This window comes from Piliocolobus tephrosceles, chromosome Y, assembly GCF_002776525.5.
Source record: "Piliocolobus tephrosceles isolate RC106 chromosome Y, ASM277652v3, whole genome shotgun sequence".
NCBI lineage: Eukaryota > Metazoa > Chordata > Mammalia > Primates > Cercopithecidae > Piliocolobus > Piliocolobus tephrosceles.
Window position 1 is genome coordinate 12,616,591 of NC_045456.1, and position 26,419 is coordinate 12,643,009.

Sequence of the window (26,419 nt, forward strand, 5' to 3'; positions counted from 1 at the left end):
GTCAATGACTTCTTGGAATTTTCATACTTTTGAACAAGCGGCCCCACATTTTCATTTTTCACTTGAACTTGCAAATGATATAGGCAGATCTGGTCACATTCTTTGCTAGATAAAGAGAAGGACCCAGTTTAAGAACAGGAAGCCCCTCATAGTACAGGTGAACCACCTGAGGTCCAAGGAGGTTAAAGGGCCTTTTGCCTGAGGCCATTTTACGAAGTTCCTAACTCCTCCACAGAGCTCTTTTCCATCTGAACATAATTCCAAAATGCAAAATAAGGTAAAACTGTACCTTGCTCCATCCTAGGGAGTATGAGCAATGTTTATGATATGCAAAACCCATTCCACTTATTTCCTTCCATACTTTTCTTCTTCCTGTGTTTCTATTTCTGCCATCATATTTTTTTGTATTTTTATTTCTGAGTCACTGTTTCTCTGGCATTATCTTTTAGTGTGTGCTTCTCTTACTGCTAGAGTCTGATTGTTGGTGTCTCCTCAAAATCCATATATTGAAACCTAACCCCCAGGGTGATGGTATCAGGATGTGGGAACTCTGGGAGGTGATAAGGTCATGAGAGTAGAGCCCTCGTGAATGGGATTAATGCTCTTTAAAAGAGGCTCCAGCTCCTTCGCCCCTTCTGCCATGTGAGGACTCAGTGAAAAGGTGCCGTCTATGAACTAGGAAGCCCTCACGAGGCACCAAATCTGTCAGTGCTTTGACCTTGGACTTTCAGCCTCCAGAAATGTGAGAAACACATTTCTGTTGCTTATGAGCTATCCAGTTTATGGTGTTTTGTTATACCAGCCCTAACAGACTAAGCCATTCGCTTAGTTCCAAGATCAAATGTAATGCTGGGCAATGAATGAAAAGGAGAACAGAACCCTCAAATGTCCAGTAGGGGAAGGCCAAAGCTGTTTCTTGTTTCTGCACAGAGGAGATGACTTCATTTCCTTAGAAGGTAAATGAATTAGAGAAGGGATTAGAAACAGGCTTTTTCCTGCAGGAAAGAAACATAGAGGGTCAGTGTTCAGTGCCTTCTTCTAGTCAAATCACTTTACTTGGTCAGACATCAAGGGTCTGGGCCCAGGATCTGCTTGGGAATGTCAATCATGAAAGGAACACTGGGACAGATGAACCACCTGGCTCTTTTTCATTCCTGATGCTTTGCAGGGGATCAGACGATTGTCTTGCCCTGCCCCTCTTCTCTTACCAAGAGACTTCCATCAGAGGTATGCATGAGCTGGTTACGCAGTCTGTGGAAGGGCCAGGAGCACACTGAGCTTTGCAAAAGGGTGAAGCCTTCTGGGTTCACTCTTTTGCCAATACAGGGGCCAAACCACACTTGTTTGCAATGTCATGGCCCAGCAAAGTGTGCGAGTGAACACAAGTGGAGCAATTCAGCAGTGACAGGCACCAGATAAATGAGCTGGCCTGACCCTGGATGAATTTCTTCACAGTCATTCTGAAAATGTGAGTGTTAAGGGTTGAATTGTGTTCCCCCCACAGATGTGGAAGTCCTAGCCCCCAGTGCTTGTGAATGTCATCTTGTTTGGAAATTGAGTCTTTGCAGATGATCAAGTTAAGATGAGGTCATTACAGTGGGCCCTAATCCAATATGGCTGGTGTCCTAAAAATCAAGGAGATGTTGGGGCACAGACACATACACACACACACACACACACATAAATGGAAAACATCATATAAAGATTGGAGTTATGCTGCCCCATTCGAAAGAACTCCCAGAAGCTGGGAAACAGGGCCTGGAACAGATCCTTCCCTAGAGCCTTCAGAGGGAGCATAACCCTGCTGACACCTTGATCTTGGACTTCTGTCCTCAAGAACTGTGAGAGAATAAATTTCTGTTGCTTATGCCACTACATATATGGCACTTTGTTATGGCAGCCACAGCAAACTAATGTGTTGAGCAAAGGTCAAGTAGCAGGAATCACCCAGAGCACCTCTCCTGCTCCAGTGAGTGCTACCAAGAAAGCGTTTTCCTTTTGAGATCACAATTCTCATAGAAGCAGCACACACTATAAGTGGGACCTTCTGTTACCCAGTCTGGGAGGCTGTTGTCTTCACCCCATTATCTTCCTGCCTCCACTATCATCACCTACAGAAGTCATGTGAAGAAATGAACTTTCACAGGAAAGCTTTTCATTATTAAAGCAAAACAAAGATGTAATCAGGCAACATTCAGAAGTGAGGGGAGCAGAAGCTTTAAAGAAGAAATAGAAAATAAGCAAAATTGGGGAAGTGGTATTTACACTTAAGATTTGCTTTCGCATCTTCTGCACGGGAACTTTGACCCATGGCTATGTGACTATGAGGCAACTGGAAATGCATCACAAAGATGGGGGTGGGTGGAAGCTCAAAGGATTCAAAAGATGCCAGAGGAAAGTGAAGCTCAAATCGGTCCCCCTGGCCCAGCAGCATCAGCATCTCCTGGGAGCTCGTTAGAAGCGAGAATTCTCAGCCTGCCCCAGGCCTACAGGATCAGGAATTCTGGGTGGGGGCCCAGCCATCTGCGTTTTAACAAGCCCCCTAGGGGATTCTGCTACACAGTACACAAAAGCTTGAAAAGCATCTTGCTGGGGCAAGGACAAAAGGGAGAGAGGTAGAAGGAGAAAGGCAGCAAGATCCAAAATGCTGTTCTAAGGCAATGCTCAGCCTGAACAATGTCAAATCATACTTAAAAAAAAAAAAATCCAGCTGAAACTAGAAATCATAAAATGATCACATGTTACATTTTACCTGAAAGCATAAAGGTACATCATTTGCTAATCTTTCAACATAGAGCCAAGGCCTTTTGTATCTCTGGGTGCGGTGGGTCAGCAGTGCCACTTCATCCTTCTTACTGATGCACGGTGGATGAACCACATCCACCGTGCATCATCTCTTCCAGTTCCAGGGATTTTGTTTGTTTGTTTGCTTTTTTTAACAGCAAATTTAAGAAACGACTGCAAAGCAGTGAGCAAAGAATTATTCTAATTTTTATGATATCTTCCAAACCCCTTCCAGTTTCAAAGCAACATTTTTTTGGGATTCTCCTTTAAACCCTTCCTCATCATTCATTAGTCTTTATATACTTGGCTTATGCTTTACCTTGCATTGTCTGTTGTTTTGGTTAATTAAAATAATTACGTTACTGGCTCATGCTAAGCTGACTGCTCAACTAAGAAGAGCAGAGTGGGGACCTGCTAGCTGTAGGGATCAACCAGCACGTTTTTCTTCCTTTTTCATTTTTAAAAACAGCTATAATTACAAACCACACAATTCACTCATTTAAAGTATACAGTTCAATGGTTTCTAGTATAGTCACAGAGTTGTGCAACCATCAATTTTAGAGCATTTTTTATCACCCCCAAAAGAAACTCCCACGTCCATAAGCAGTCACTCCCCATTCCTCCTCCATCAGCCCTGACAACCACAAAACTGCTTTCTGCCTCTATAAATTTGACTATTCTGAGGGTTTCAGATAAATTGAATCATATGAAAGGTGGCCTTTTGTTTCTGGCCTCTTTGAGCACAATGCTTTTAGGGTTCATCCATATTGTAGCATTTATCAGTACTTCATTTATTTTTATGGGTGAATAATATTCCAATATTCCATTGCATGGATATACCAAAATGTGTTTATCCATTTACTAACTGGTGAATGTTTGAATTGTCTCCAAGCCAGCACATTTTATAGAAGGAAAGGAAAGCAATGGTTAACTTGGAATTCGCTTAAGTGTAGGTCTTTTAAGAGTGTGTCTACTGATGTCGTTTATGTAAAAACTAGTTTGAAATACGGTTTCATACCACATTGCTTTCCCTTAACTTAAAGATTCTCAACCTGAAACATGACACAATTCAGTCCATCCTAATACGAGGCCACATGAAACACATAAACATTTTGGTATGGAAGGAGTCTTTAAGATAATTTCAGGAAATTGAGACTTACAGACTTAAGGTGGCTTGTCCCAAATCTCCCAGCTTAACGCAGGGAATCAGTGCAGAAACAAAGCTCTCAAATCTTGTTTTATGCCATTACGTTAGCCACCACCTCCAGATTTAAAACCCTGGCCTAGGGCGCGGTGGCTCACGCCTGTAATCCCAGCACTTTGGGAGGCCGAGGCGGGCGGATCACAAGGTCAGGAGATTGAGACCACGGTGAAACCCCGTCTCTACTAAAAATACAAAAAATTAGCCGGGCGCGGTGGTGGGCGCCTGTAGTCCCAGCTACTCAGGAGGCTGAGGCAGAAGAATGGCGTGAACCCGGGAGGCAGAGCTTGCAGTGAGCCGAGATCACGCCACTGCACTCCAGCCTGGGCGACAGAGCGAGACTGTCTCAAAAAAAAACAAAAAAAGTTAAAACGGTAAGGAAAGGGCTCAGACTGGACTTGGTAGCCTAAGCCTATAATCTCAGCACTTTGAGAAGCTGAGGCAGGCAGATCACTTGAGTTCAGGAGTTCAAGACCAGCCTTGGAAACATGGTGAAACGCTGTCTCTACAAAAAATACAAAAATTAGCTGGGTGTGGTGGCATGTGCCTGTGGTCCCAGCTACTAAGGAGGCTGAGATGGGAGAATTACTTGAACCTGGGAGGTGGAGGCTACAGTGAGTCAAGATTGCACCACTGCACCCCAGACTGGGCACTACAGTGAGGCCCTGTCTCAGAAAAAAAATTTTTAAAGGTTCAAATGAAGGAAAAAGACCTTAATGAAATGATGACTAAGAATGAGATTTTAAATTAGCAGTGAAGGAATCCTCTTGTGGTCACTACATGTCCTCCTGATGATTTGTCTGAGCTAATCTAACCATGAAGCACCCACAGGAACATAACTAAAATGGGAGGGGTGGTAGGACACAAGCCCAGTGCTGAATTGACCCAATTAGACTGAAGAGAAACCTTATTTCCCATGGTTGTGGTAGATGGCTGGGTCCCACTCCACCTCATATCTACTGACCATAAACAAGGATCTCAAAGCAACTAGGAAGCATTGACGCTGATGAAAGGAATCAGCCCTACATGGATGAAGTTAAAATTGAACATGGAAGGAAAGGGAGTCCAGAGAAGCAGGATCAACCAAGTGTACACCCAACCTCTGCACTTCTGGCTGTGAGTTCAAGCAGGGATTCAGTTACTGGAAGCCAAAAGCATCCTGATAATATTCTATAGCAAACCATTGAAAGGGCATGGGAATTAGTCACATTGTTATCACAAATGTAGAAGGAATAGCAAAGTGTTTAAATGATGATTCTGCACAGAGCTCCAAAATAGTAATTTTTTGTGAAGTCTTAGGACTTCACTCGACTATGATCGTGAAGCCTTGTCTCACAATTCCTGTTACACCACTCAAGATGTATTATTTCTGTGCCCCTATCACATATGACCTTGGGTATGTAAAAGCATCAACTAAAAGCTAATTATAAATACAAGATAGCACGCACATGTACATGCCTCATTTCCCTAAACCAGTCATAGGAACTATAATGTTTGCTCCAGCATCTGGTATGATTCCACAAAAACATTAGAATACCTGCCATGTGATATATAAACCTCAGGTTGAATCATTTGCAGAAAGTGTTGTCAGCTTTTTCTTCCAAACTAGAGAGCGCACAAGCATGAAATAGACAGTTTACCACTTACACCAATGGCATGAAATTTTACTGAAGGTACAGTGACAATCTCTACTGCAGCAGTAAATGTTTTTCTTTTTAATTTTTAAGTTCAGGGGCACATGTGCACACTTGTTACATACGTAAACTTGTGTCATGGGGCTTTGTTGTACAGATTATTTTGTCACCCAGGTATGAAGCCTAGTACCCATTAGCTGTTTTTCCTAAGCCTCTCCCTCCTCCCACCCTCCACCCTTCAATAGGCCCCAGTGTGTGCTGTTCCCCTCTGTGTTATCATTTGGCTCCCACTTATAAATGAAAACATGTGACATTATTTGTCATGAGTGTAGCAAGGCATAATTCATATGCTTCATTTTAATATACTGTATACTCCCAAAATTATATAATTTTTAAAACGTTACCTTAAGTTACAAGGAATATACATGGCTTTTGAAATAATTTTTGATACCTTTTTCTTTGCACTAAACATAACCTTGTAATAAGTTTTGAATCTGGATACGTAATACATTTTCATGGAGGGGGATAACCTTGTGATCCAAAGGACATTACAGTGAGCTATATTTTAGATTAAGAAGCACAAGTAACTTTGGGAGGCCAAGGTGGCAGATCACTTGAGGTCAGAAGTTCAAGACCAGCCTGACCAACATGGTGAAACCCCATCTCTACTAAAAATACAAAACAATTAGCCGGGTGTGGTGGTAGGCACCTGTAATCCCAGCTTCTCAGGAGGCTAAGGCACGAGAATCACTTGAAGCCAGGAAGTAGAGGTTGCATTGAGCCAAGATCATGCCAGTGCACTCCAGCCTGGGCCTCTGTCTTAATATAATATTTATTTTTGTCAAGTGGGACTTGCATATCAAGTACCTAATTTGTTACCCTGATATTTTTTGAAAGATCAAAGGTTGTAGCCTGTTCTTTTTCCATTTGATGATTTTAAATAACACGAGCTTTCTTAGCGCAAGCACCCAAACACCTGGTAATCCTTAAAATTGATCAAAATGGGGATAAGAGCCTGCTGTTACCCCTCTAAACTGATTCTCCTGGCGGCGGAGGAGGGGGGGAGGGGAATAAGGCCAGAGGATGAGAGGCGTAGATTACATCTCAGCACTTTGATTTCTCTCCTTGCCGTTATTGATCATGGGGTGATAGCTAATATTTGCTGAACATTTCCACCCACAGGCTCTGTTGTCAGTGGTTTTAGGCATCACCTCAAAGTACCCGCAAAACAACTCTGGTAAGTCGGTTCTATTACTCTCGTTTCATAGCTGAGAAAGCTAAGGCCCAGAGACATTAAGATCACACAGCAACTAAAGGGCAGAGCAAGGACTCTGCCTCCAGGACACACATTTGTAATCATCACACACACAGCCTCAAGCCTATGGTGACACAAATGACGGGTCATACAATTCTGACAGTCACTGCAAAGCTGAGACAGGAAATGTGCATTGCTTCACTTTCCCTAGGAAGCAATCTCTGGGAGAAGATACACCATAATGATGACTCAGTAAAGAAACTGATAACCATCTCTATATATTCAAAAATACTTACGTGAACTCGCACGCTGGGTATTCCGACAATGTGTTCCTTAAATTGGAGTTCTAGCATTTACCACCATTTCATTTATAGACTGTCCATAAGATTGTGAGTTCCCTACAAGTAGGGGTATTAGTCTGTTCTCATGCTGCTAATAAGGACATGCCCAAGACTGGGTAATTTATAAAGGAAAGAGGCTTAATGGACTCACCGTTCCACATGGCTGGGGAGGCCTCACAATCATGGCGGCAGGCGAAGGAAGAGCAAAGGGATGGCTCACGTGGCAGCAGGCAAAAGAACCTGTGCAGGGGAACTCCCATTTAAAGAACCATCAGATCTCCTGAGCCTTATTGACTACCAGGAGAATAGCATACGGGAAACTGCTCCCATGATTCAATTATCTCCACCTTGCCCTGCCCTTGACACGTGGGGATTATTACAATTCAAGATGAGATCTGGGTGGGGACACAGCCAAACCATATCAGGGTTATACCTTTTGCAATTTTGTATTCCTTATATGATGCACAAACGGGACATAAACATTTCGTTAGCCAGTGAACTCATAGGAATACTAAATGTTAATATGCAATCCATTTGTAGCCCCAGCTTGTCTGCCAATACTTAGCGTGATGTTCAGTAATTTGTTCTGATTCTGAATAGTGCTATTTCCACAGACACAAGACTTAGTTTAAAACTCCAGAGAATATCCTAAATGAGTTTCAAGCTGTACACGAAAATTCCTATCAGTATTGACCCCTGGACCCAATCAAGCATAATCTAGACACAAAACAGCTCTGACAATCCAGGAAGCCATGGTTTTTTTCTGGAAGTGATAAAATGATGTATAAAACTGTTGATCTTGTCATCAAGTTTGCTTGAGTTTAAAGCTTGTTTATCTTAAATAATACCATAGTCCTATAAAACAGGTGAATCCTGCCTTTGGCATAATTTTTTTGTTTCCAGTTACAGTGTTTTGTTTTTCATAAGAATGTCTTATCCCATACTCATTCAATAGCACTTAAGACCCCCCCAAAAATGCCAACAGTAATTATTTTCCTCTACAGTTTAAAAATATGTGATTAGGGCCGGGTGTGGTGGCTCACACCTGTAATCCCAGCACTTTGGGAGGCCAAGGTGGGTAGATCCCGAGGTCAGGCATTCAAGACCAGCCTGACCAACGTGGTGAAGCTCCCTCTCTACTAAAAACACAAAAATTAGCCGGGCGTGGTGGCGTGCACCTGTAATCCCGGCTACTCGGGAAGCTGAGGCAGGAGAATCGCTTGAACTCGGGAGGTGGAGGTTGCAGTGAGCCGAGATTGTGCCACTGATCTTTAGTCCGGGCGACAGAGCGAGACTCCATCTCAAAAAAACAAGTGATTAGCAGATGAAAAAGTGGCTGCTTGGAGTAGGGAGACTGTAGCATTGCTTTATTATTATTATACTTTAAGTTCTGGGGTACATATGCAGAATGTGCAGTTTTGTTACATAGGTATACATGTGCCATGGTGGTTTGCTGCAGCCATCAACCCATCATCTATATTAGGTATTTCTCCTTATGCTATCCCTCCCCTAGCACCGCCCCCCAGCCCCTGACAGGCCCCAGTGTATGATGTTCCCCTCCGTGTCCACATATTCTCATTGTTCAACCCCCACTTATGAGTGAGAACATGCGGTGTTTGGTTTTCTGTTGTGTTAGTTTGCTGAGAATGATGGTTTCCAGCTTCATCCATGTCCCTGCAAAGGACATGAACTCATCCTTTTTATGGCTGCATAGTATTCTATGGTGTATATGTGCCACATTTTCTTTATCCAGCCTATCATTGATGGGCATTTGGGTTGGTTCCAAGTCTTTGCTATTGTGAACAGTGCTGCAATAAACATGTGTGTGCTGGATTATAAATCACTCTACTATAAAGCATTGGTTTTATAAAGATAATATGTCTGAAGAAACAATCGTTAAGTGTAAAATTACTCCAAAATATTTTCAAAACCTGTGAACTAATCAGCTTTATTTTCAAATATACAAGTATTTTGAAATGCAGAGTTTATGGCTGTTGTATTTCTTAAACTCCACACAAAACTGACAAATCCATACCAAATTAATCACCCACAGACTGCCAATTTCATCCACATTACAGCATTCAGGATAAATTAAAGGATTTAATAGTATAGGCAGTTAAAAAACAAAAACCAGCAGTCATTTGTAACATGCTGCTATAATTAGAACAACCAGTTTATGGATTACTGGTACAAAAAGTTTCAATGGCAAACTTAGAGCTTCCTTAAAACAAACAAAATCTAGACTGAGTTGAAGCATTCTCCATCTGGGAAAAAAAGGCTCATCTTGTGAATTTTAACACTCAGCCAAATATAAAACCATGTTTTAGAGGGGGACCATCACTGATAGTAGGACTTAAGCCAGGCTTTCAAGATTTGGATTAGGCCAACTGATTCGGGGAAAGGTGGAGGCTGCCAGCAAAGGAAGCAATGAGATTCGAAGTTGGGATAACTTGTCAAATACCAGGGACAATGAGGAGACCTGTTTGCTGGGAGCAGAGTTACATATTAGAATAACAGGATTTAAAGGGAACATTTTGTAAAAGGTATGTTCCAAAGGAAGGTATAGTTGAAAGTACTCTATCCAGTCTAAGAAATTCATATAAATCAGATTTGGAGAGAATTTAGCTGAGTACCTTTACAGTGTACAACTTTGCATTTTGTTAAAGGTCACAATCATACCATGGGGCTTTAGAAATAATGGTAACTTTTTTTAAAAAAAGGTATAATCACCTCTTATTTATAATGAACAGTTTTAGTTAAAATATTTGGCCAGATGAAAGCTCTTGAGCACCACCACGGACTCTCAGGCTTTACATCTCTCGAGTATTCCTGAGAAAACAGTAAGAAAAAAAGCAACTTTCATCACTTTTTAAGAGCTCTTTTTCAGAGGTTGTTCAGGCTTTTCGAGATGAAATACACAGGCAATACTGCGGGTAAAGGACAAACTGAGGGACTGCTTCCCACTTAAGCTAAGTAGGAAGAAAACAAAATGATCTGCTATAAACTGCATGGTACAATGCAACTCAAAAGTGAACAGTGCATAGTATCCTTCACTAAGTGAAGGAAAAAGTGTGATTACCCACTTGAAGTTCCCATTACATCATGAGTGCAATTCAATTTGGGGAAAATAGTTTAATGTATCTCTCAGAAAAAAAATAGTTTATATTTTTCCATCTCAAACAGTGCTTTACGAGGTCCAACGCCACCAAGCGACTTTCATTCTGTCCCATACTGCCGAAAGCGAATCTAAGGCAGGACGGACGTCCAGGATGGTGAACTGGTAGTCCTTGTTGACTTCACCACCATCATAATAATCAATCACATATCTAACTTCTGTCCCGCAACGGTTTATGATCCAATCATGCCTATCAAAAGGCAACTCATACCTGGAATAAAAACATGCCACTGAGTGTTAAAATGCTTGCACTGCATTTAGTCCCGGTTTAAGCTATGTGAAAGCTCAAGATGCACATGCAAACACCTGCTCCCAAACACCTAACTGGGGAAGTCAGACTCAAAGCATCACATAGTGAACAGTACTAAGGGAAGATGGCACTGAAGAACTGTGATAAGTCCAGATCACATGGCAGCTCATCTGCCTACAAAGGAATAAGGTCAGTGGGGAAGAGACCTAAGCCAGGGAGGTCAGCTGAGATACTGCAGAAATGCAGGTGTGAGCAAAGAATCTCAAGTATGCTAGAAAAGAAAGGGAGGATGGCTAAGTGCATAAACCCAAAGAAATAGATCATGGGAAGAGTAAGAGGGCAGATCCAAGAACATGGACGATAACTCCATTCAACCCTATGATAAATAGGAAGCAATCTTCTACACCCTAATAAATCTGCCCATTAATGGACAAACCTCAGGGAGAGAAAGAAATCTACAGCTGAATATGGATTAGGTTTTGCAACATGGCACTGCAATTCTGAGACTGGTTTTGGTGTGAAGAGAAAGTTGACCCTGATCTGAAGATGGTGAAACAACACTTCTACGCTGACACTCACCCCATCCAGGAACGAATTCGTGCCCTTGGTGAATACTCTTTTGCTTTCCCTCCGAACCGGATCAATGATGGACCACAAGGACACTCTCTAGAATTCCCCAAATAAGAAAAGTCTGTTAAAATATTTTCTTTTCTTTGACAAAGATAATGTTCTAATTTTTCAGTAATATACATTTTTTTCCTGTATACATTTCACATAATATAACATTTACACAGAAAGGTAAGTTCTAAAATAAACAACAAGTGCCTATTGGTTAAAAATGTTTCTCTTTCCTTCTGGACTGGGTGCGTTCCATTGCCTCCCCTTCCTTCTGGATATCTATACTGCACTCTGCAGGAGTCAGGACACATGACCTTTCCATTTGGTGGAAGAGGAAAGGCACATTAAAAAAACAAACAAACAAAACAGCCTCAAGTATTGTGCATCATGCTTCTTTCTCTTTGGCACACAGCAGCTGGGGTTTTTCAGACAAACAAGAAAATTCTATTCTTTCATTTCAAACCAATGAACAGCCTTTATGAAGAAAAGAAAATGATGGATTAATCCCTAGAAATGGATTGTAATTAATGTTGGACCAGCTCCTTAAAAACTACACATAAGATGAGGGGTAGCAGAGTCCTAGCTGGCAAACGCACTCCCTCTACCCACAGACCCCTGCTGAGGACTCTAGGTGCCAGCCCTCTGTGGGCACCAGGGTATAGCAGTGCCAACAAGACCCTCTGAGCCCTGCCCTCGTAGAGTTCACAGCCCACCTACAGGCTAGACAGACAGCTGTTTCCAAGACAGAGGGAGTGGTGGCCAAATCAGGAGGCCACCTATATTGTTAGCTGCTCCCATGGATAACAAGATAGGTATCTAAGTAAGTGGGAGGGAGAAAAATTTCCAAGGTATAAAGGACTTCTATTGGAGGACTTACGAGTTACTTTTCTTCTCCTTTTAGGAACTACTCCTTAACATCTCTTCTCAAGAGGGTCACAGGCAAAAAGGTAAACTCAATCTAGGCAAAACTTTCTTCCGGAGACCATAGCATGAGTTTTTAAAAGGTCTACTTAATTTTGACAGAAGATAACTGGAGAAGGAATTGAAACTGACAAACTGAAATTCCCTTTTCTCTCTTCTCTTTGCTCCATAATCACGCAAGTAATTAGCAGGTGGTCTTAATTAGAACACACTTTCAAAGTAGGTCACTGCAAACACTTGTGGCTCCTCTCAGGCCAGAGGTTACTGAGGGCAACATGGTCGCAGTTATTCCCCTCTCACATGAACCCACCCCAGGCCTGAGGCTCAGTCAGTGACAGCCAGGGAGTGCAACCAATGAACTTCAGAGTGCAAATATTAAAAACAAACAAAACACCTTTAAAAATCATTAAGTGGATTTTGGCCAAGAAATTAATCACATTGTGCAATGAATTTAAAACCACTGTTTATGACATAACCTGGCTTAAACCAGCAGCACATGCAATGCTCTAGATACACCCAGTCTAGGCACCACCCAAAACGGACTAAGTCAGACACCCTGGGGGTGGGGCCCAGCATGCTGGGTTTTAACAAACCTTCCCCATGATCCTGATGCACGCTCCAGTGTGAGAACCACTACTATCAACAGACTGAAGCCCTGTCTCCTTTAACACAAACAGCTGCATTTAACTATTCTCCCTGAGAAAAAGGGCTCTGAGTTAAGACATCTCTTTGTGTTTAGTCCTAATGGGGATTAAATAAGTGCTATTGAGGGAACAAAAATGTCTTTCCCACCTCCCTTGGGGCAGATGGCATTTTAGCATCTCCCTTCCCACATGCTCTGCTTTCGAAAGGCTGTGATGCTCCTTCTGCTGAGAGGCACGGTCTCTGTCCCTTCCCCTTGAATCTGGGCAGGCTCCTGACGCTTTTTGGAACTCTAGCTATTGGAACCTAGCCACCATTATAGGAGGAAGCCGAAGCAGCCATATTCAGGGGCCATGTGGAGGTGTTCTGGCCAAAAGCCAGTACCACTTGCCAGAGGAGTAAACGAGCAGGCCTTCAGAAGACTCTAGCCCATGGCTCGGAAGCCATCCTGACCACTGAGTCTTCGCAGCTGAGGCCCCAGATATCAAGGAACAGAGACAAGCCATCCTTGCCCTGTCCTTGGCGTACTCCAGACCCACTGAATCCACAAGCCTAATAAAATGGTTGCTATTTTTCAACTAAGAAGGGTGGCCTGTCATGCAACAATTGTCACTGAGCCATGCCTGCTACATAAAATGTTTTATTAGAATAACAAATGATTTGAATAAAATGTTAAAACTCTAGAAAGCTGATATGAAATAAGAAAGACACTTGAAAGATTTGTTTTTAAGATCTCAAACATACTTACGCAGCATGAAGGGCTTCCCACTTCAAAATCTCCTTCCAAGCCTGCTCGTTATTCTGATTGTGAATTCTAATGATATTATACATATCCTTCTGACTGATATCCTCATCTTTCCACTTCCACCTAGGAAAGAACATATGGTAAAATTTGACAAATGTTCCTGATAATGCCATAAAGTTAATCCACATATTTTCATAAGATGATTTATTCAACATTCCCCTTTGAGAAAGAACTAAGAATGCTCACTTTCTCTGAATTTAACAGATCTAAGGCTCATTTTCAAGATTTACCCATGATCATGGAGCAGCACTATAAATCCAAAGCTACTACAGAAGCATTGAAAACAAATATAAAAGGTTCACCTTAGTCTCATTTTACTGAGTCACAGTAAACCAGACTTACAGAATCATCTATTTTTACGGTGATATTTGTTCAGATAGTACCACTGATCAATGATCCCCTAACTTTTTCTAAACATTTTATCTAAAAGTGTTTTCAGTTTTTTAAAAAAACCTATTGATGGTTAATTTTAATGTGTCAACCTGACTATGCCACAGGATGCCCAGACATTTGGTCAAACATTATGCTGGCTGTGTCTGTGAGGGTGTTTTTGAATGTGAGTAACATTCTCATCAGTAGGCTAAGTAAAGCAGACTGCCCTCCCCACTCCGTATGGGTGGGTCACATCCAATCAGTTGCAGACCTGAATGACAAAAAAGCTGGCCCTTCCATGAGTAAGAGGGAAGGTCTTCTGCACGACTGCTTGAGTTGGGACATTGGGCTTTTCCTGCCTTTGGACTTAAACTAAAACATCAGTTCTTCTTGCATCTTGAGACTGCTGACTTTCAGACTAGAAGTGTGCCATTGGCTCTCCTGGGTCTCCCGCTTGCTGACTGCAGATCTTGGGACTTCTCAGCTTTACATAATTGTGTAAGTCAATTCCCTACGATACATATCTTCCTGCCCTCCTTGTCTCCTGCCCCTCTACACATATCCTATTGGTTCTGTTTCTCTTGAGAACCCTGATGTAATACACTGGCCTTGCACTTACAATCTGAAAGGTGTGAAAAATCAGGTGATTATAAACTGATTAATATATTAAAATGTACTATATTGTTTTGAAGGTAAAAAAATCTCTTCAGCACACAACTCTTGGATATTCTGACAAGCAAATTTTTATTTTAAATAATATGTTCACTCACCCTTTCTTTAACATTGCATTCCAGAACATCTGCTCGGAAGGGTAAACCCACTTTTTCTCTGAATCTGCTCTGGGAATGGATGACTCTTCTCTGACAGTAGATAATACAAATGGCTGATCTGGAGCTGGTGTTTGATTGGGTGGTGGCATCTAAATAAAATAAACAGATTTGCTTTTATAGGATATACAATAAAAGGCAATATAATTACTTCCTGGAAAGCAATACATCACACAGAAAGCACAGATTACTTACTAAATCAGTGACATCAAAATTTCAGACTTCTCAGATAATTTGACTGTTTTGAAGAGTCAGATTACTGAGGTTGTGTTTCTTCACTGATTAAGTTCTCAAATATGGTAAACACTGTGGTTAAATTTTTGGCCTCTTTCTCCTTTGAACAAATTTAGAAGTAATGTCACCAAGGAATAAGTAGAAAGTAATGCCATGATCTTCAGGCATTTCTAAAATCTTTATGACAGGCTTTTCAAAAATGACTACTCACTCTTTGGGGAAAAGTCTCATAGCACACATGTACAGCACTGCTTTTTTAAAAAAATATTCTCAGATTTTTTAGGTTTCTGCTTATGCTTCATCCCTTAGGCAAAATATACTACAGATGAGTCTTTGCATCTCAACACTGCCAGGTCAGAAGGTGGGAAGAATCCCTTCTCCCAGACATGTGTCACCAATACTGTTATGCTAGCACTTAGCCTTAGCCAGGGTCTCTCATCCATGGCACTATTGACATTTGGAGCTGGACAATTTTTAGTTATGGTGGTCTAAGTACTGTAGGATGTTTAGCAGGATATTTGCCTAAGGGGCAAAATCACCCAAGGTTGGGAATGACTGGCCTTGAACTTTCTGTGTTAGAAGTATAAAGGATTTCCTAGTAAACATTAATTAAAAGTCTCCATCACAACAAGGCCCTCACCGACAGCAGGAAGGGCCATGTGTGGTAGGCACTGCAGAGTATTCTACCTGCATTATGTTAAACACACTTAAACACAGTGTGTTTAAGAACATGGGTCTGAGGTGGATAAGGATTCAGTTTTGGCTCTGCCACTTCCTAGCTGGTGATGTGGGGTGAATGACTCCTTCACTCTCAGTATCTTCAGCTCTGAAATGGGGACACTAAGAATACTGGCCGCACAGAGTTGTTATGAGGATTAAAGGGGAGAATGTAGGCTGCTTAGCTTAAATGCTACAGAAGTGACCAAAAGAGGCTGGTCTGAGTACAGTGGTGTTTACAACTAACTGATCACAACCAGTTACAGATTTCTTTATTCCTTCTCCTCTCCCACTGCTTCAGTTGGCTAGCCTTGAATGAAAAAATTTTTAAAAAGTGACCAAAAGAAAAGTTAGCTGTTATTCATATTCTCACTACATATCATGATCCCATGGGGTAAGTGTCTAGGTCTGTAACATTCCAAAAGGCCCATGTTCTGAACCACTCACCTATTAGAGATCATCTAGGCCAGTGATCTGCCAGGGGCTTCGGATAATGCTGTCTGTGGCTGCTTTCGTGCTACAGAGAAAGCAGCAGCAGCAGAACTGAGTAGTGTGACAGAGACCCTATGGCCCATAGAACCAAACATATTTACTACCTGGCCCTTTATAGAAGCAGTTTGCCAAAGACCTCTGGTGCAAGTATTCGAAGGCCTATGTGCAAGATAATCTTGGTGCATTGTCCAAAACTTTGTTTTCAAAAACAGGCAGTGGGCCATAGTTTGTTGATTCCTGAGGTGGACGCTGCTATTGTATCCCCCACGCCCTTTCTTTTCCAGGCTAAATATTTCTAGTTTCTTTACATGCTGCCTGGTTTGCTAAAATTTCTACTCCTGATAATCCTGTGGCCCTCTAAAGTATATGCCTGAGCCTCCTGTTAAAACATGACTGCAAACTTTAGACCACAATCTCCGATGCTGTCCATCGCAAAATGTAGTGATGTCACATCTACACTTCTCAATGGCATTAAATTTGCTGGCAGTCACACAACAGTGAACCACCCTAATGACTCGTGCAGGCTGGCACCCTATTGTACCTGAAGAAGTTCCCCAATCATGTAATGTGTCTACAAAGATTCCCCAGACCAAAGATATCTTAATTAACTCTAGCTATGGTTCTTACAGAATTTCCCATCTACCACCTACCTAGTAACTCTCCCAGAAGAAAATATTCATTTGGTATGGCTTATTCCCAGTACAACTATGCTGGCTGCTCATAATCACTCTGTTTTTTTTTCCCCCAGGCACTCCCTGAAACTACACTTACTAACACATCTAGATTTTCACTATAGATGGAATATCTAACTTCTCTGTTTTCAAAGGACAGAAGAATTCATCCTAGCCATCTGCAACTTGTCTTGGCAGTCTGTACAAGCAACTCTGCATAAAAAGCTCCAGAAAGAAAAGATGAGTGTGGATTACCAGATTTGAAGGATCTAGGTTCTCCTTATTCTCAGCCGCAGTGCCCCTAATGGGACACTCCACGTACTCATAGGCGCGTTCCTGGTGGGCAGGCACAGAATATGTTTTCTTCTCACAGTTTGGGCCAGATGGCTCTGTACTCACTGGACACTCTGAAATAATCAAGTATAAAATGGTGTCATCATGAAGGCAGGACATCTAGCTCTCTCAATTGAAGCACTAAAGTGCTGAATTTCTGACCAATGATTACCACCATAGGAAAAGTCAGGTTTCTTCCATTTAAATCTACCAAGAAGTGAACTAGCTAACATTCCAAAATCCTAAAGATGAGAAGGTTCTACAAATTTACATTTCCTTTGAAAGAAAAATTAGTACCCATTCTCTAATTGTATCACACCCCCAGCAAAAATAAGCCAAAAAACCTTGGCAGTTACAAGAGCATGTGTTATCCATGCCATGGTTTAAGTAACCTGGCTGAAGGAGCAGCTGGGGAGCTGTTAGAGGAACCTAAGTGGGGACCAGCCACATTTCACAGGGTCTCCTTGACTTTTCATTCACTTGTTCCAGAGAAGTCCAGCCCCAAACAGGACACAGTTGCAATCCAGGCTTTCATTACTGATGCATTATCTCAGGTACAAGGAATGGGAGAAGAAAATGAACAGAGGAGACATCACAAAGGCTACTGCAAAAAAATCTGAATGCCACTCTGCTTTGTCCCAAGACTGAAACAAGGCATAGGAAAACCACGTGGCCTAGGGCCTATTCCCATCAGTCAACGGCAAGAGTTTAACAGGAAAAGGCAGACAATAAAGAAAACATTCCACAACCCATACAGGATCAAGATGCCCATTACAAGGGAAGGTCTGAGCCTAATGAGATAAGCAATAGCAAGGGCTACGTCCAAAGACCCAGGATGCTGATCTCAATTAGTGGAAGACCGGGAAACCGATTCAGAGAATGAGCAGGCACTTGGAGAGCTGTGACACAGAAGACAGCTGCTCATGTAATGGAATCTTGGCCTCAGGCCGCAGCAGTAACTACAACAATACACATGAAAAAGATGAGTTTGCTTTCACTTCCTTCCCTGCACTTCTCCTCCCAAGCCCTCATTTCCTGGTGCCCTGTGCCACTGCCCACTTTAGGGGTGAAGACTTGCTATGCCTTTCTTCTCTACCACTGAAAGCACCAATCCTTTTCAAGTCATAGATCCCAGCTGGGTGTTAGAAAGAAAGTAACATTTCAATTTTTCACATCATATAACCAGTAGCCCCTATGATCTCCTATAGACACCCACATTCTTTATTAATGTAATGAGTCTGGCAGCTCTCAAAGATATACAGCAAATGAAATAAAACCAAAGAAAGGGTTCTAGGATCTCCTTGAGGACACTCAGAACAGCAGCACACCTGCTTTGGCTGATCTGTCTCAATTCTTTCTGTACAAAGAAACCCCAGAAGAACACTGTCTGTCCTTGTCCAAGGTCACAGAACTTTGGCTGGCTTTGCCACTTACTATGTGACTTGGAGCATCAGTTACTCCAAGTCTTAGTTTCCTAGACTATAAAATAGGGAAAAAACGGACCACACAGCTTTCGAAGATGAGAATGTAAGCCCCATCAGGCGAAGCTCCATTTTGTATGTTATTCTCTCGTGCAGAAACAAACAAAACCCAGCAGTGCTTGGTACAGAATGGGCAGTGACCTCTCAGAATAGGCTGGCTGACTGAAGAAATGAATAACAGCGCAAGCATTAGTACTCAGTAAGCACACCATGTTGCTTCTGCCCTTCACGACTTACTGATTCAAGCCACACTTTAATACAAACAATCAAAAGTAGACCTGCATCGATCAATAATGAAAGACAGCTTTTCCATTTTCATTTTCTTATCTAAAGAACGGACAGCAAGCCCATTAGGTGATGGCTTACTTTTATATATAAGAATACTGAAATGGCTATGGGAGCAAAGGTTATTTATTAAGACAGCTAGATCTAGACCAAGATTTCTCAACCTTGGCCCTCTTGATATTTGGGGCCAGCTGATTCTTTGCTGGGGAGCTGTTCTGTACATTGTAGGATGTTTAGGAGCACTCCTGCCCTCTATTCACTTTCCTCTCACTTGTGACAACCAAAAATGCCTCCAGATATTGGCAAATGTCCCCTGTGGGAATGGGGGATTGCCCCCCTCCAGTTAAGTACCACTGATGTAGGCACAAGTAAACTTTGGGAAGTTGGGGCTGGTTTAGAGTACTCACTATGTTCTCATGTACTATCTCAATCATCATGACAGGCTTGTGAAATATTATTATACACTCATCTTACAGATGACAGACTGCGGCTTACAGAGTTAACTTGTCTAGACTCACAAACCTCAATAAGATGCAAAATAAGGACCAGACCCAGGGTGCCTAACTCCCATGCCTACCAGCCTCAGCAGCATACTACACTGCCTCTTCCTTTAGAGCCTTTCAAGAATTTTTTTAAGACAGTATCACTCTGTCACCCAGGCCGGAGTGCAGTGTCACAATCTTGGCTCACTGCAACCTCGGCCTCCCAGGCGATCCTGCCCACTTCAACCTCCTGAGTCGCTGGTGCTACGGGCACCCACCACTACGTCTGGCTACTGTTTGTATTTTTTTGTAGAGGCAGGTTTTTGCCACGTTGCCCAGGCTGATCTCGAACTTCTGAGCTCAAGCAATCCACCCACCTCGGCCTCCCAAAGTGCTGTCACAGGCGTGAACCACCGCACCCGGCCGTGATTTATATTTGTTTTCATTTTCTAGACAAAGGGCCTGTTACCTTTCATTTTCCCTTCATGCATCGGACATCCTGAAGGTGGGGATGCTGAAGCGTTTGAGGCCTGAACTGCAACAGCAGGAGCAGATGGAGACAAACCCATGGCTGGAAACAGTGTTGACTCCAAACAATTTTAAATTTCCACCTGCCAAAACAGACAGATTAATGTCTCTGGACTCTCCTAATCTGGTCAACCCTTGTTCCTCCTCTTTGTCATCCCATGGGCATCTACCAGGCAGGGTACTAACTTCGAGGGACAGCTTTAATATATTGCCCCCTTAGGGAAATACTGTGAAACCTAGGCCAACCTCTGGGGGCACGTATCTAAGGCAGTGAGGATTTGGGGACTGAGGTGAGGCAGTCGCTGAGAAGCCACGTCACAGGCAGGAAGTTCAGGCCTGAGGCGGGCGTGGGGCTAGGGTTTCCTAGGAGTGGTGACCCGGGTGGAGGAAGGAAGGCCCATTGAGCCCAGACTTGACCCCTGACCCCAGAGCTTTAGCGAGGGGCTGGGGGTCCGGTAAGGGTGCGGCGCATGAATAGGAATTCGAAGAAACGAAGTGACACCAGAGGTCGAGGAGCTGCCAAGTGTCTTCCCCACACCGTCCCGGCGCTTGCCCACCTGCTCCAGCCCGCGGTCCCCAGACCAAACCGGCCGCGGCCAGCCTGCCCTTCTGCACCTGAGCCCTCCCCCGGGCTGCTCCGAGAGGCCGGTACCGCCTTCAGTCGCCAACCCGAACCCACACCAGCAGTGACTTCCCGCCGCCGCCGCCTTCCTCTCACTGGGTCACCGCCGTGGCCACGGTCACCGCCGGCGTTCTCACGCACCCCTACTTCCTTTTCAGAAGGCGGGACTTCCGGGCACGCGGGAGGCGGGCTGAAGAGTAGTATTTTCCGTCAGTCACGAAGAGCCGGTTCCGTCCCCTCGTCGCCTCGGCCTGTAGCTGCTCCGGGGGCAGCTCTCTGGCCCCGCCCCTGCAGGCCGGGAGCGTTTTTCAAAATGCCAGCAGTGGCAGGTAAGGCTGTCTGGTCCAGAGGCTTCCCTAGAGTGAAGAGCTCTACTATGTATGCTTTATGCGGCAGAGGAAGTGCTTTGGAGTTTTTAAATTTCTGGTTTTTTAAATGTTATCCCATCAGTTTTAATTGTAGCAATGATTCAAGGAACATTAGTAGATGCCCATAACTTCGGTGGTGGAGATCCAAAAGTGAACAAGACAGTGTTCTGGCTGCTAAGTTCTTAACTGGGTGTGTGATTTTGAATGTCTGTATTTTCATTTACCTCCAACAGAAATTTAGCATTTTCTTCCATCAGGAATGTAGGCAACAAATCCTAGTACTATTAGCTATATGTAGCACTAATAAACATCACAGATAAATTATGTCACATATGGTCGTTGTGCCTGTCTCAAAATATCATCCATCCACTACTTTGAAATTAAGGTAATTTGATCTTGTTACTTAAAGTGTTAATAAAGAAACTTATATCTTTCTATATAACTATAGTGGCTCTGTGAAATACGTCCAGATGCCCCCTGGTGCAGGAAGTGTTAGGGGCTCACAGCTTTCAGGTGAGTCTCCAGAATTGTCCTCTGCCTAAGAGAATTGCCTCACACAAAATCACATTCCCTCCTTGGGGACGGTCTGCATCCTATGAGGGTCTCTGCAAGGGCACGTAAGTCCAGGCCCCTAGCCCCAGGGGGGACAACTCAGAAGGGCCATCCCAGCATCAGAACTGCCTACAGGATAGCCCAAGGATTCCATTTCAACTACATTGACAACATCACAGCTCAACTTCTCTCTTTACCCACAATTCTTTTGTCCCTCCCACAATTTCCTTTCACTCTCACAATTCTGTTTTGTTTCCCACAATTCTGTCTCCCACAATTCTCAGTTCTTTCCACAATCTTCTGTCTCTCCCACAATTCCTTATTTCTCCCACAGTCCCAAGTCACTTCCAAAATTCTATTCGTTCCCACGATTCATTTTTCTGTCCCACAATTCCTTGTCTTGCTCACAATTCTCGTTTCTCCCACAATTCCCTGTGTCTCCCACAATTCACTTTTCTGTCCCACAAATCCCTGTCTTGCCCGTAATTCTATTGTTTTTCCTACAATTTGCTGGGTTTCTCAGCAATCCTTTATTCTTTCCTTCAAATTCTTGTATCTCAAAATTCTATTTCCCACAGTTTCGTTTCTCCCACAGTTCTCTGTCTTTTCTATCACTCCCTATGACTCTGTTTCTCACAATTCTTTTCTTTCAAAATTATTCATTTCCACAATGTTCTGTTCATTCACAATACTCTGTTCTTATTCCCCAGTCTCTCCCATAATTCCCCATTATCTCTCATAATTCTATTCTCTCACAATATTCTTTTTCATGATTTCCTTTCTCTCACAATTTTCCCTTCATTCTCATAATTATTCCTTCTCTCCCACAACACCGTATTCTCTCCCATGGTTTCCTGTATCTCCCAGAACTCTCTGTTCTCTCCCCCAATTTTCTGTCTCTCCCTGAGTTTTCTGTTCTCCCACAATTCCCTGTGTCTCCCATAATTCCATGTTTCTTCCCACAATTTTTGGTTTCCTCTCATAATTCTCTCTTCTCTCCCACAATTCCTTATCTCAACCATAATTCTGTATTCTATGCTACAATTTCCTGTCTTTCCTATAATTCCCCATTGCCCCCACAATTCTTTGTTCTTTCACAGAATTCCCCACTCTTACAATTCTCCATTCTCTCAAAATACTCCATGATTGTTCACAATTCCCCAGTCTCTCCCCTAATTCCCATTCTCTCTCATAATTCTGTTTTCTCACCATATTCTCATTCACAATTTTCTATCCCATGAGTGTCCCTTTTCTCCCACAATTTTGTGTCTCTTCCACAATTTTTTGTTCTCTCCCACAATCCTGTGTCTCTCCCACAATTCTTTGTCCTGTCCTCTCCACAAATCTATGTCTCTCCCACAATTCTGCTCTCTCCCACAATTCTGTGTTATATGCCACAATTTCCTGTCTTTCTCATAATTCCACATCTTTCTCATAATTCTTTCTTCTTTCTGATACTTCTTCACTTCCACTCACAGTCCTCCATTCTCTTAAAATACTCCATCCTCATTTGCAATTCTATAGTCTCTCCCCTAACTCCTTAGTCTCCCTCGTAATTCTGTTCTCTCACAATACTCTGTGCTCTTACACAATTTCGTGTTTCTCCCACAATAATCTCTTCTCTTTCATAATTCTCCCTTCTCTCCCACAATTCCCTGTGTGTCCACAATTTTGTGTCACTCCCACAATTTTCTGTTTTTCTTACAATTCCTGATGTCTTCCCCCATTCTTTATTCTCTCCCACAATTCCCTGTCTCACCTATGAGTCTCTGTTCTTTCCCATAATTTCTTCTCTTTCTCATAATTCCTAATATCTCCTACAATTCTTTGCTCTCTCTCACAGTTCTCCACTCCTGCACTTCTCTCTTATTACACAATATTCTGTTCTCTTTCGCAGCTCCCTAGTCTCTCTCCCAATTCCGCATCATCTCTCACAATTCTCTGTTGTCTCATGATACTTTGTTCTTTCCCACAATTCTCCCTTCTCCCACAATTACATATCTTTCCTATCATTTTCTGTTCTCTACGACAATTCTAAGTTCTCTTTCACAATTTCTCAGAAGACCCAAGCCTGGTCCTATAACTTCGGTGTTTCAGGGCCCAAGTGGAGGAGCATGGCCCAGATGAGCGGTGTGTGATTAGAAGGAAGGGGTACGGTGTGAGAGTTTGTGGTTATAATGAGAGCAGGTGTCAGGAAAGGTGTGACTAAGGGGGAGCACAAAGACCAATTCTTTGTTTTTTTCTGCAATTCCTGAGTTCTTCCACTTAATTCCGTATTACAGCACTTGACAAAAGATTTGCAACTACGTATTTGAATGTGTAATTCTCTTACCTATGTATGGATTTTCTGAAGTTAAAAAATAGATCTTATTTGGCTTTATATCCCCTATATCAGCACAACTCAAAATGTGTCCTGCCAGTGGGGACCAGTTCACACACTGTTACCATTCTAATATAAGATGAGGAGCTTTCACCACAAGGCAAGGCAAAGCATTGCTTGTTTCATCCAGAAAGTCTTACTATGAGAAATGTCTCGTCTCAGATAAAATTGTGCTTAGTGGCATAGCAGATTTATATTATAGTACAAGATTCTTAATTCAGCATTGGCCAATAAATAGCAGTTCCTGGACTGGCACTTGAGTAGCACTGCCCTATCATTACAGTGTAGTTTCCATTGTATAATTGAATGCTCACTGAAGCGGTCAGAAGCAGACACTAAAGGGATCACAGAGTCAATGAATCTTGAACAACATCACTCATTCAACAATATTTATGGAGCACCTATGGTGTGTCAGGTACTGTGGGAAGTGCTGAGAATTTAAAAGTGCTAGGCAGACTCCTTGCTCTCAGGGAATTTACATTCTAGTAAATGAATAGATCAGACAACAAACAATCCAGCGCAAACAGATAAATAAATAATTTCAGATCCTGATAAAAGCCACCAATTAAATGACACAGGTAGTGTGACAAAGACTGAGGGATAGGGGTCTACCAACCCCTGTGGTTAGATGATCTGTGGAGCAGAAAGTTTGTATTCCTCGGGAGATTGTTAGAAATGCAGAACTTCAAGTCCCACCCCAGAACCACTGAGTCAAAGTCTGTCTTGTAACATGATCCCCAGATGATCAGTGTGCACGATACAGATTGAGAGCTCAGGATACCTTCTCAGATATAGTTGTCAACAAAGACCTCTCAAAGGGTGACATTTTAGCTGAGACCTGAATGTTGAGAAGGACCCAGCCATGTAAAGATCAATGCAAAGAGTGGTCCAGACAATGAGAATTCCATGGTAAAGTGTTCTGAGATCAGAAGGAATAGGGAAAGACCAGTGTGGCCCACACAGAACGAGTTGGGGGCAGAATAGTAGGAGGTGATGTTGGGGCTGGATCATGCCATAGGCCGTGAGGAGAAAGTTACATTTTCTTTTAATTGAAATGTGAAGCCATGGAAGGGTTTTTAAAAAGAAGAATTATTTGATCTGATAATAGAGATAGCTTGTTTTTCTCAACTTTGCTCTTCACCACTCTCTAGTTACGCCTGGAGACCTTCACTTGGTTCTATGCCAGCACTGCCCATGAACTTCATAGACTGTGATCTTTGCTAAGGCCTAAATGAATGAAGGTAAGTTCCTAAGATATAGCTAGGAGACACCCCCTCCCCCCTTATAGGTCTGTGTTCCATGGAGTCTGCCAGGATTCATCACATGTGTACTCAGAGGGACCATGTCTACATCAAAGGCCGGGGTTGCCTCTTACTGTTGGAAATAAACACTGCTTTTCCTTAAAGGGATTTATTGCCAGTAAAATTAGAGATGGCCAGAGGTTATCATTCTGTTTATTATTCTCACAACCATTGTAATAACTTTAGAGGATATATTATTACTAATTGGTAAGTCCCAAGCTTTTTTGTATTTTAATGAGAGTCGAGGGTTTCTTCACATAGACTTCTAAAAATTGAATTAATTGGCTGGGTGCGGTGGCTCACGCCTGTAATACCAGCACTTTGGGAGGGCAAAATGGGCAGATCACGAGGTCAGGAGTTCAAGACCAGCCTGGCCAACATAGCGAAACCCCATCTCGACTAAAAATACAACAATTAGCTGGGTGTAGTGGCATGCACCTGTAGCCCCAGCTACTTGGGGGGCTGAGGCGGGAGCATTGCTTGAACTCGGGAGGCGGAGGTTGCAGTGAGCCGAGACCATGCCATTGCAATCCAGCTTGGGTGACAGAGTGAGTCTCTGTCTCAAAAAAAAAATTGAATTAATTCGCTGACTGTGGATGACTACCTTATATGACGAATCACTCCCAATTTCTTATAGGAACCCTGGTTTCATGTCTCCAGGTGTATACAGAGCATTGCTTTTTGAGAAAGTTTCTTTAATTTATAGCTGTACTTGTTTAAGACTGGTCTTTCCTTGATACCTGCCAAGGTGGTCTGAGTGGGCCTGCAATGGGGTCAATTCAGAAAACTTAAGACTATTATTTGATAAATGCCAGCAGAGAGATTGCCCAGCCTCTTCTCATGCTGGGGAATTCAGCAGGTATGAGATTTGACAGGAGACAGGGCCCTGATTCCCTCTATGGCAGTGCTTCTCAACTAGGGCTGATGTTGCTGTCCCTATCCTGGGGGTGTTTGACAATATCTGGACACATTTTCGGTTGTCATACTGAGGGTAGTGGTTGCTACTGAAATCAAGTAGATAGAAGTCTGGCATTCTGCTAAGCATCCTACAATGCAAAGGCCAACTCTAGCAACAAAGACTTATCTGGCCCCAAATGTCAATAATATTAAAGTGAAGAGATCCTATTCTTGGAAAACCAAAGGCCAGA

The 26,419-nt window shown here is 42.7% G+C and overlaps 1 protein-coding gene across 2 annotated transcripts; it reads right to left on the bottom strand.

Moving 5' to 3' along the window:
* Nucleotides 1-9,136: 9,136 nt before the first annotated feature.
* LOC111531473 (cytochrome c-type heme lyase) lies at nt 9,137-20,825 on the bottom strand. 2 transcript variants are annotated; one of them, XM_023198722.2, is made up of 7 exons: nt 20,664-20,825; nt 19,990-20,131; nt 17,195-17,346; nt 14,769-14,917; nt 13,570-13,689; nt 11,220-11,306; nt 9,137-10,601 (listed from the first exon to the last, which is right to left on the bottom strand). In XM_023198722.2, the coding sequence occupies exons 2-7, from the start codon at nt 20,087-20,089 to the stop codon at nt 10,403-10,405; spliced, it is 807 nt and encodes a 268-aa protein (XP_023054490.1). In that variant the 5' UTR covers nt 20,090-20,131; nt 20,664-20,825; the 3' UTR covers nt 9,137-10,402. The 2 variants fall into 2 exon arrangements, with proteins under 2 accessions (XP_023054490.1, XP_023054489.1); XM_023198721.2 differs by having other exon boundaries at nt 20,606-20,825.
* Between the last annotated feature and the right edge of the window lie 5,594 nt (nt 20,826-26,419).